At 36.6% G+C, this 12,360-nt stretch overlaps 1 protein-coding gene across 2 annotated transcripts in view; it reads right to left on the minus strand.

The window, feature by feature from the left end:
• Positions 1–6,172: 6,172 nt before the first annotated feature.
• pyroxd2 (pyridine nucleotide-disulphide oxidoreductase domain 2) overlaps positions 6,173–12,360 on the minus strand; it is a 63,571-nt gene continuing 57,383 nt past the window's right edge. The window contains exons 14-16 of one of the 2 annotated variants that reach the window (XM_028795670.2): positions 11,247–11,353; positions 8,161–8,281; positions 6,173–7,417 (exon numbers count right to left, since the gene is read on the minus strand). In XM_028795670.2, coding sequence (XP_028651503.2) covers positions 7,341–7,417; positions 8,161–8,281; positions 11,247–11,353 — 305 coding nt within the window. In that variant the 3' untranslated portion in view covers positions 6,173–7,340. The remainder of the gene's footprint in view (positions 7,418–8,160; positions 8,282–11,246; positions 11,354–12,360) is intronic. The other variant, XM_051922945.1, reaches the window with a different exon arrangement.

The following is a 12,360-nucleotide window of genomic DNA, read 5'->3' on the forward strand; positions in this document are numbered from 1 at the left end:
GCCTCCCAGAAAGACAGTAACCATTGCTTGGCCACAAAATCAGTGTGAAAGGTAAAAACTGGCCACCTGTCAATAACTGCATCAGAAATCTAGTGTTGAGAACCAGCTCAATCCCTTCTCCTGATGAAGTGCTTCTTTTACGGCAGCAGGTAGGAATTCTTCTGTGTGACTGCATATACTGTAGTTGACAATAATTAATGCAAAACTGCCATTGTCCATTCTTTTTTGGACCATCTTGTCACAGACCTGTTTTGCATCCCAAACTGCTATCTTCATTCGTAATCTACTGCATATTTAGTTTGTCATACTAACAGAGTTGACAGATACCAAATACTTTGTCACACTGGTATGCTTGGGAGACAGCTTAAGGGTACAGATAATTGTAATTTTCCACTGGATCACCAGAGGGGGCTGTTGACTTGATGCCTTTTCTCTTCCTCTCTCTGCAGACCAGAAAATTAACATCTCTGACATCACTTCTGGTGTCCATCTGCCTGGACTCACCTCTTTCTGCTAGGAGTGCATAAGACCAGAAGCTACGCCATCTTGAGCAGTTTACTTTGAGACATGTGTTGATATGATGTTTTCTTTTGCTTTTTAATGTGTTTTGAACCCACATTTTGTGTTTTTTATACAGGGTTAACCTTCAGGCGCCCCAAAGAGTTATGATACTATCGAGAGCATCCTGAGCGGCTGCATCACTGTCTGGTTTGGGAATTGTGCCATATCGGACCGTAAGACCCTACAGCGGATAGTGAGGACAGCAGAGAAGATCATCGGGGTCTCTCTCCCCTCTATTGAAGACATCTACACCACACGCTGCATCCGCAAAGCCACCAGCATTGTGGCTGATCGGACACATCCCTCTCACACACACTTTACCCTCCTGCCATCTGGAAAAAGGTACCGAAGCATTCGGGCACACACATCCAGACTGTGCAACAGCTTTTTTCCACAAGCCATCCGTCTCCTCAACAAAAAGGGACTGGACTGATAAACACACACACACGCATGCACACACACACACACACAAACATTATCACTTAGCTTAACTCAACTACCTCAAAACATTGAGATTGGACTGACTAATCAACACAAGCGCAAACACACTGACCTACACTACCAAACTATCGTATACACCAACCTGTCAATGCTTTTTTTGCACAATATCCATTACTGGACAACTTTTTGCACTAACTTCTTTACTTCCTAATTTTTGCTGCTACACTAAGGAATGTTTACTGTTTCTCCACTACCTCAACTCATCACAACAACACCTTATTATTATGTTACGTTTGTGTTTTTGTCACACTGTCACTTTGTTGCTTTTGTTTGCACATTTCTTAGTTAGCTAGTTTAGTTTTTCTGTTAATTTATGTTGTAATTTATGTTGCATGTAGCACCTTGGTCCTGGAGGAACGTTGTTTCGTTTCACTGTGTACTAACTGTATATGGTTGAAGTGACAATAAAGCCTACTTGAACTTGAACTTGAACTTGAACTTGATCTTTTGACTCTTTCATTATAATTTATACTTTAAAATGAATATTGGTTATTATACTCAGCCTGGAATACTTTCATATATTTACTTGTTATGACCTATTAGGGCACCATTTATTTAAATATTTGTATATTTTTCTTTTTATTACAGAGCAGTAGAATAGTCCCTGCTTCTTTCTGAATTCATCGCTTTTTAAAAAATATGAAACAAAATGTACAGTTTTACTAACACAGCATGTGCCAGTTTTTGTGAAGTTTGGTGAATTGTCCTTGGTTGGATCACACTTTGTGTCTGATTCTGTTGTCATAGGCTTCTATCTCTCTGTGATTTTGTAATTTGATAGACAGATTCGGAAAATAAATCAATTGGACATCTGTCAATTGGTGCAACCCCTTAATCCACCTGCAATAAAATACATATATAGTTTTGCAAAGAATTGTACTATGCTTATAAAATGGCGCATAAAGGTGTTCAGCCACACTAAAACATATTTTTAAATGTTTACGTAAGAAGTGCTGGATTTTATGTCTTGTAAATCATTATGGTGTTTAGAGGAAATGTAATTTGTAGCTGGACCATCACTCATCACTGAAGTAACGAGTGTCTCCCAAGTACCACCAGGATTGTCACCACTGCCACATATCGTGTTTGTTGCCATGGCCAAAAGACGTGTTGGTTCACTTGGTGATGCCAGCCTGGCCTGATGGTGAGTGAGTATGCCATTTTTTTTTTCTTAAGTAGCAGAGGTTAGGTGAACTATCCATTTGACATACAGTTCACTACATCAAGTATCAAAGCAAGTTCAAAGCTGGAAATTACTATCAGAATCATCTCATCTAAACAGGGCAACCACTTTTAAGGAGACAAATGGAATGGTCAGAACCAAGCCATTTAAAGCAAAAGCAAGCTTTTTACCTTTTACGTATCCAATGTACATTTTTTTGTAATTTCCATTCTTACACAATATTTTTTTCTTAGCTAAACACATAGTTGTTTGTTTTTCTCAGCTAACTCTGGGCTCCTTTCAACATTCTCTAAATTATTTAAATTTTTATTTTTGCTCTGTGATGGTCTGGCACCCTGTTGAGAGTGGATTCCTGCTTTGCGCCTAGTTCTTTAAAGATAACCTCCAGCTCCCTGGGTCCCTGACTTGGATTAAGTGGGTCTGAGAATGAGACATTCTGAAATTTTAGTGTTTGGTTTGGTTAGGTTTCCTCCCACAGTCCAAAGACATGCAGGTTAGGTGGATTGGCGATTCTAAATTGGCCCGTTTGTGTGTGTCCTGCGGTGGGTTGGCACCCTGCCCAGGATTAGTTCCTGCCTTGTGCCCTGTGTTGGCTGGGATTGGCTCCAGCAGACCCCCGTGACCCTGTGTTCGGATTCAGAGGGTTGGAAAATGGATGGATGGATGGATGGTTTGGTTAGCTGCATTTTTGCCCTTTTTGTTGAATTCCTTGTGTAAACTAGGTTTTTCACATCTTCGCTAAATTTGCCTCCAAGTCTATTCTTGCCATCACTGAATAAGGATATGACAAGGAAGCCCTGGTTTTTGCCTGCTTATATGAAAATGGTATGGACATGGAATATGTGATAGAGTTAAGTAACAAAATATAGAAACCAAAGGAACAATAAGTCTAAAATGAACATTAAAGTGATGAAATAAAAAAGGACACACCTGTCTTTCTCAGCCTCAGCCACCTATAGGCATGGTGCACAAGGCTTATAAAAGAAACAATAAAATTAGGTCGGTTCTAAGTTAATACTGCATTTCATTTCTATACTAAACCTCATGCTGTGCAGGCAAGGTAGCAGTCCAAACTGAAAACATTATTCCCTTGGTGAGAAGCTACATTAGTGGCATAGACTTCAGTCTGCTCATCTACTAAGGTATTACCTTATTATGGAAGCTGTGTTTCTGCAACTTACATTTTTCACATAATTAAGGATAAGTGAGCAAATAAGGGATTGACCTGAAGTTCTGTCTAAAAGAGTGAACCTCAGCATATCACAACACACTTAAAATAATAACACTCCCCCTTCCACTTTCATATGCAGGCAGAGACTTACAGACTGTACTGAATCTGCTTTACCAACTGGGTAATATTAACATGCTTTCACAAAATGTCAAAAATGACAAACAAAAATTAAATAATATGTATAATGTAAATTCTGCAGCAATTTCAGATTTCTTACTGTTTGGCCTGATTTTGCCAAACCAAAATGATGCTCTTCCTTTCTTGTTTCCTTTTATAGAGTAGCTTTGGCTCTCCTCTCTTTCTCTTGGGTGGGGGTTATATTTTGCTTTGTTTGTTTACTTTAAGTTTGACTTAATTGTATGGAATGTTATCTGCTTTTAATTAAAATAAAAAACCAATATTAGTAGTAGTCAAGATAGTAAAATAGGTCACTATTGATATGTTTAGTCTAAAATTCTTTTAACACATACATTCTGTCCATATTGTAATTTCACAAGCGGATGCCATGCACTACAGTTTGAATGTGTCTTCCCTTCCTTTGACAACCTCCTTAATACAATTCTCCTTGGAAACAAATAATCACATTTCCTTTAACTGATTTACATGACACAAGTGCAACAAATTGGGAAAAATCTTTGTAACTAGCATCTTTTCATGAGTAAGTCAAATTATTCAGAAAATTATCAGAAGCAAGAGCATTTGTTATGATGTTTAATTTTATTTTTTTTCCTTTTTTTTGGTAATGATTGTTGTACAAAATGTAATTTTGTGTTTAATTAATAATAAAGTTTCATGGTTTTGTAAAAGGTAGGGAATTGTAGGTCTGGGTTTGAATTGTTGTGATTATTTTTGCTTAAAATGTGACATTCAGTATTTCTTGATATGTTCTCAGCCCACCTTAAACAATGAATATCAGCACCATATAAACATGTATATGCACGATTTCTACAAAGTGCAAAAGCTGGTTTGTTTTATTAGAATAATGAGATATTAGCAAAGGAAACTTTTTTTGTTTGTTTTTAAAATTTAACAAATTCAAGAATAGCTAATCCTCAAAGACACAGTCAGCTCAAATAAGCAGTCAGCTGAAATAACAAGCTTTTCCAAACTTTTTTCTTATATCTCCTTTACTTATATTTGAGTTTCTGTTGTATGTATTGGCGTTCAACATCTTTCCTGATGTTTTGCTGGCATTTGTGTCTGCCAGTTTTTGTTTTGACTTTTTTATAGAAGGAAAGACAAAGCTCTTGATTCATCCATCCATCCATCCATTATCCAGCCCGCTATATCCTAACTACAGGGTCACGGGGGGTCTGCTGGAGTCAATCCCAGCCAACACAGGGCGCAAGGCAGGAAACAATCCCCGGGCAGGGCGCCAGCCCACCGCAGGCTCTTGATTCATTACTGTACTAATTGCAGTGTACAAAAGTGCTATGTTTTTTTATAATTTACATCATCTGTAACAATTACAAATTATGCACTTGCATATATGTGCTTCTTGAATCCTTATTTCTCTAATAAATACATTGATACTTTACAAATTCTTCCCTGGTGCCACCCGTGTAAAGTGTTGATTGAAATTAAGAGGAGGGCAGTGATATTTATGTTGAAGCAGTGATGTTTCAATTACCCATTCAATCCTAATGAACAGAGAAGTAGCATCTTTCTATTAAAATTTGGCATTATAAAATCATGCAGTCTGTTATTTTATTAACTGCTATTTTATTATCCTATGACTAACTTCTTCTCACAAAGTAACTTGATTATATATTTGACTTCTTCCAATAATCTTAACAGATTCAAAGATCACCAGGGCAATATATTTATAAATGTTAATCTAAATTAAATATGCTACACATTGAAAATCCCATTACTGTAATTCATGAGCTCAATTCACTTACTTGCTAAACAAAACATACAATGCAATTTATTTTTGTATAGCCCAAAATCACACACGAAGTGCCGCAATGGGCTTTAACAGGCCCTGCCTCTTGATAGCACCCCAGCCTTGACTCTCTAAGAAGACAAGGAAAAACTCCCAAAAAAAAAACCTTGTAGGGAAAAATGGAAGAAACCTTGGGAAAGGCAGTTCAAAGAGAGACCCCTTTCCAGGTAGGTTGGGCGCGCAGAGGGTGTCAAAAGAAGGGGGGGGGGGGGGGGGGGGGGGGGGGGCAATACAATTCAATACACAGAACAGAACAAATCCTCAATACAGTATAAAAATAAAAAAATTTAGAAGTACAGAGCAGAATTCATACCTACAAGCTAGTAAAAACCACAAGTAATGCAGTTTACCCCATAACTGACACACAGACACAAAACATTTCACAGAAAAGTACAAAAGTTGTTATTTTTATTCAACACAGAGAGAAAGAGTGAGTGACATGAATTGATGAAGCCTTACGCTGCACCGACTTGTCAGTTCTGGTGTGATATGAATTACTGGTTGATGTAGTTATTTGACAACTGAAAACGTAAAAGTATTTGGGTCCAAGTTAAGGTGCTATTTGAACTGTCGTCTTTGGTGAAATCAAACTATTTGCAAACAGAAGCGTTAACTGTAACTGTTCTAAACTCTTCCTTTTCTGATCCTCGCTCCATTTTTTCTCCCACACTCATCACCACCAATTAACTTGTGTGGACACGACATTGACATGGTTAGAAAAAATGCTGGAGATTTTGTGGATTTTGTTTAAAGTTCAGAAGAAGTTGTGGCAATTAAATAAAACTGTAGTACATTGCAATATTGGTTTTGCATATTGATTTTCCTTAAATATCAAAACAAAAAGTCAATATATTGTCCAGCCCTAGTGGAGTGACATACATCAAGAAATAAAAACTTAAGCAACGAATAGCATAGGGACTGGAAGCACACACCTATCTCAACAAGCTGCATGAAGCTCAGTAAATGTCAATAAATGTCCTTTGGGGTTGATTTTAAAATACCTTTAATTGTATACACAGCTATAAACAATTTAGCACCATCTTTTAATTTGGACTGCTAGTCCCCCTACATTCCTAATTGTAATCTCATATCCTCTCACACTGTTTTACTCAATATTCTGAGAGTGAAGAATAAAAGAATTGATGTAGCGGCTTTCTGCTTCTACACACCAAAAATTTGGAATACTCTACCATTTGAGATATGCCAGACCAGTAGAAAGAACACTTCTAAAAATCATAAAAACGCACCTCTTTATTCTTGTTTTCTCTCTTGAATCAAAGTACCTTTTCCTGAGGGAAGGAGAAATTGGTTATTTTTTATTAAATGTAATTCTATTTGCTGTTTTATAGGCTGGTTACTAATCACTACTTTTGTGTGTTTTCTTTTTATTTTTCTGGCACTCTGGGATGGCACTCTGCGCTATTGTCCCCTGGCCTAAATATGCTGGGAAGGTGAAGAGAAAGAGCTGGGCAAGAGTGTCCTGAAACTGGACACCTCCATGGACTGTAGAACACCCAGCAAGGGCTATGTGGTCTTTTGGTGTTGCAAATCCATGTAGATTTGATATATAACTCCAACTTATATTGAGTTTTTTTTTTATTATTTTGTTCTGTCTCCCCGGCTATGTGACCATATCATCAGACTTTAGAGAATTAAAAACAAAACAAATTGTCTATTTTTTCTATTACTTGCATATTTGTGTTATGTAAATACATACTAATTTATTCTTATATAATTTTTTGGTATGTATTGTTTAAATATTCTTTTTATCTATTTCTAGTTTGTTTTTGTTTTCTTATTTTTTTCTTTGTCATCTTGTAAAACATTTTAAGGTACATCCTTTGTATGAAAATGTGCTAAAGAAATAAATGTTGTTATTGTTCTTTGTCATCTTGAGAATATATACTGCTTCATACTCCTTATTTTTTACTTTTCTTGAAGTCAGAGATGACTGTGCATGCTGCATTTCTGCCAGATGAACCCATGACTCCTCCACCTAGGATGAGAGTGTTATTACTAGTATTCAGTTTCATGAATAACATTTTTCAAACAAAAGTAAACATTTAAATATGAAATAATTTAATAAAGTTTAGTAAAATAGGAATTCAAAGGACTAATTGAGGGCACTTTTTAAAATTTAGAAATATAATAACATTATTCTGTTATACAGATGCCAATAGCTAAACTGAAAGACAAATTATCTTCATTCCCTTAAAAACATGTCCATGTTACAAACCCATGTTTGGGTTAGCTTTACCCAAATTCTTAGAACAATATTTCACCTTCTTTACTATTTTAATTTAGGTTTTGCAGAGAGAGACTATTCTTGTAGCAGGAGGAGCAAAGCAGGACTCAGTCCTTGATGTAACTCCAGCCTGTCAGAAAACACACTACTATAAGCCATCGATATCACTTTGCATGCTAATTTAGAGCTGCCAGTTAATTTTTAGTAAATTCACTTTATTGGGATACGAGTACAAAACCCTCATAGCCATGTCTAAACTCTGCAGAGAATATGACCACACTGATAACTGAGTCCTTGTCCCTGGAGGAATGAAATGGCAGCACCCAATGCTTTGCCACTGTGCTGTCCAGGCCATAATCTTTGTTTTATTTTACCCTTGCTTATCCTTTTAAGAACTGATGAGAACAAGTAAAACCTGTACTTTATGAAGCCACAAGAGTATTATTGCACTTTGATAGGAACCAGTTATTTATTTTCACCAAATATTCACATACCTGGATGGGAGCCACTGCCACATAAATAGAGGCCTTTGACTGGGGAACGATAGTTTGAATATAAGGTTAGAGGTCTTGCAAAGTACAGTTGATCCAGAGACATGGCACCATGAAAAATGTTCTGAAAGAGTAAAATAAGGAAGTATAATTAAAGTTTTTGTCTTATTTTTCAGTCAAGTTTGATTTATGTCCAATAATATCAAAACACTGCTTGAGAAACCCTGTCAAACATCGGTTCCCTGCTGTTTTATAGCCCAATTTACAGTCATTCACCTGTATGGCAAAAACTTCAAGTTATTTTCCTACTTTGGCTATATAATCTTTTATTAGACTTTGGGAAGTTCAGCCATCCATTTTGTGAAATTGATTTTTCCACTACAGGGTCAAAAAGAATCAGAGGACAACCTTGGAGAATTAACAGTAAGGTAGGAACCAACCATGGATGGTATGTTGATCTGTTGTAGGGCTAACTGATGTATATATGCACACTCATTCATAAAAAAATGAATAAATACTCAGTCATAAATTAACATGCTGGGTTGTGGAAAGACACCCAAGTAATTAATTAATAATTAGGACGTTTAGAGATATGCAAGTGGATCAAACTCTTTATAGCCATATTTTTAAGCAGCAATGGATGCTGATGTTGAAAGTGTGGGTTTACTAGAAAAAAATCTTTGAAGTTAAAACATCACCCTGATACAAGGACCACAATGCCTCTAATCATTGTAAAGTGGCATGAAGAGGTGTCTGCCTTTTAAGAGGTCGCCAGGAGCAAGTGGAAACTCAGCATGGCAACAGAATGAGGTAAAATCCCTTAAAAAAACTTAAATAAAAGAAAGAATCTAACTCACATAAAAAGGTCAGGAATATGCCAATGTATGAGTACAGCTGTCTCTAGGTTGGAGTAGCCTCTGAGAGAAAGAGGCTCCAGAGAGTGTGTACCAGGTAGCAAGACTAACACAAAGGGCTGAAACCAGGGAGAAGCCTGAGCAAATCTCACCGGGATGCTAGAAGACAAGCAATTTAACAGATGCTTGGACCACCTGACACACCATCAAATGACAGAAGCCGAGGAAGACTCTACAAAGTTGCTAAGCAGCACATATTCCCTACCATAAAAGCTGAAATCTGGTTTTCCATTTAGCCACACAGAGGTCATCTTATGATCTATGAGTTAGTGAATTGAGATTAAGCTTTACCTTTAAGAGCTACAAAGAAGTCAGTGGTGTGGGGCAGCTGGGGTTACCAAAAGTAGTTCTAGACTGGTGTCCTTAACTCTCACTTTATTTCAGAATAACTGTACCATTGTGGATATTTGAGGTTCCCCTCATTCTAAATTTAAAAAATGTAGGACAAACTATAATTATTCATTCTGATCTGCCAGAACACAAGTTCTTGGGTTAGCAATCCAGGGGCAAAAACTATTAATGGTAGCTAAAAAGTATCAGTTTCCATAATGGAGCACCTCTTCGGAAATGCAGTGTCTGTGCCTTATCTGATACAATGCATGACTGTTAACTATGTAGTACTTTGAGAGAACTCATAGAGGCCCTACCTGGACATGCAAGTTTGAAAAAAGAGCTGATTTTTGAATGAATGGCAACCTTGATTCACAGAACTTTGCACCAACTGTAAAAAATGGATGGGCTTTTGAGCACTCAAGAATCCAATTTAAAGGCTTCCATTTCTTTCTTTAAAACCCAGATCTGAGCTTGCTCTATTAGCTAATTGCTTTAAACGTAGCTGTAGCTTTGGCTTTCCATAGGTGTTCCCCATAGTTTGTAAGGTGTGGCCATGACAAAGGTTGGAGCAATCTCTTCTATTCCAAAGGATAACAGGTTCTGGACTGAAAAAATGGAAGTCCACCTGTAAAAGAAGTTGGATGAGGGGTGTCATTAGTCCAATACTATGTTATATACGATGAACTGTACATAGAGCCATGTGTTCACATTGCTAACCACGGTGCTGACTAATCACCAGCTGACCCAGCAGGTGAAAATTTGCTACCAACCGAGGACACTTTGTGTGAAAACCTCAAAGAGAAAACTGCAATACAGCAACCAAGGTGAACAAAGAAAGAAAAGCATGCTGAACATTCCTCCACATTTCTGGACAAAGCTGACCAGGAAAGGAAAAAAAACATCGCCTGTACCAGACCGTAAGCATACCTGCTTTGATTCTGAGAACTATTAATTGTAAGTTAATACATAGGATAAAGCCAGCTAATGTATTATGGTTTTGGTGTCACTGTAACTGAACTGTAATAACCTTGTGAAGTTACATTCTAGTTTTTATAAATTTCATCCTAAATACATTAAGAAATGGTAGAGTAACATCTCACATACCCAAAAACTCAGTTTGGGGGGAGATAAACCAGTACGGACTAACTGTGAATAAATTAATGCCACGGAACAGAAAAGAAGTTTAATAACTAGCTAAAGAACTTATACACCCAAACCAAATAAATTGAAAGATCTAAATTCATAAGTTATGTGCCTTTTATATAGGAAAGAAAAATTTCAGCTACGCTAACATTTATTTTATTTTGTTGTTGTTTATTATTATAAAAATAACCCATATACTTACATATATTTATCTTATATTATCCTTACATTATGAATAAATTGTATGTTTTAGTTTATTGCAAGATACATGTTGGGTTATTTATATCATCACAGCAGAGAAAATGAAAGTATTTAATGTAGACTTTTACTAATTTATGAACCCTGTTTGTGAAATGTACAGATCTCTTCATGTGTCTGGCCTCCTGGCTGGAAAGTAGAACAGAGATTCCTCACTCAGCTTACATTAATTTGGCATTCCTTGATGGGTGTCTTGTTAGTTGTTTTAATTAATTATTAGCATTGCCAAAGCCAAAACTTATAATTATCTGAGTGATCATTCAAGGTTTCTTCCTACAAAAGACACTAAAAAGATGCTCTCATTTGGTAAGCAAGTTATTTAATTCCAGCATAAGAAATTGACACTTAAAACCTTTGTTAGTGTATCACAAGCTTGAAACAGGCTAATAATGAAAGACAAAAGGATAAAGTCCCCTCCAAGGATTATCTTTTGATACACACCCCTCCCGTCAGTCCAAAAATGCTCTCCAGATCCTGTGGTGTCAAGACTTCTCTCCCCACCACAGAACGCTTGAAACCTGGTGCATACTGTTCAATCGAATCAAATACTAAAAAGAGAGAGAAACAGACATTTTAGAAATGTCAAAATATTAAAGCAAACATGTACAAAGTAAATTTAAAAAGTCTGAATTAACATAAGCAACCCTGACTTGTGGTGTTCATACAAAATGTAATAATTTACTTCATAAGGTAGAAGTATATAATAAACAAGAATAGTTGCATCATATATTTGAAATGTGAAAATGTGTACTTCAATTTAAAGTTTAAAGTCTAAAATTGTAATAGAAATTTGTAATTTTTCACCCTCTGATAGAGGTCCATAGAGGACTAGATCCCTAGGGGACTAGATCAAAAGTCAAAAATAACATCATAGTCATAATCACTGGCCTTGAAATAATCCAGAAATGATACCCATTATGCTTATGTTTGAAATTTGTCATTTTTAACCTTCTAAGAGTTTGTCTTAGAGAAAAGGAGTAACTTTAACCCCTTGTATCACATTATGAACCCCTAGGGATTGTTGATGAGGCAAGTACAACTTCAAGTCCAAGTGCTGAAGACGACTATTGGTTTATTCTTTACCATAAGGGTGTAATTTCCTGCACAAAATATGATCCAAAAATTGCCTGCAGGTTGTTTGGGTCTAGAGGGCCAAAAATAAGGGGGAACCCCAAATATTTTGACATCTTGCATAACTAGACATCAAGACAAGTTGAGTGGTATATCATATGTGGGGTTTTTCTCATATCAGCACATCAAGAGGTGGCAGAAAACTGAAGTGATTTCAAAGTGTTAAGTAATTCTTATGAACACAATATGTGAAAGAAACTGAAATATGACATTTTCAGACTTGCTCAGTCCATTCTCATGGAGTGGTGAAGTATATTCTGGAAGCATTAGGTGCAAGGCTACAACCAGCACTTGATAGGGTACCCATCCATTGCAGGACCCACTCACACACACACACACTTGCACAGGGCCAGTTTAGAACTGACAACTTACTTAACCTTCGTGTCTTTGTGGATATGGGATAAAAATAAGAAGACAAAGAGAG

This window comes from Erpetoichthys calabaricus, chromosome 2 (assembly GCF_900747795.2).
Source record: "Erpetoichthys calabaricus chromosome 2, fErpCal1.3, whole genome shotgun sequence".
NCBI lineage: Eukaryota > Metazoa > Chordata > Cladistia > Polypteriformes > Polypteridae > Erpetoichthys > Erpetoichthys calabaricus.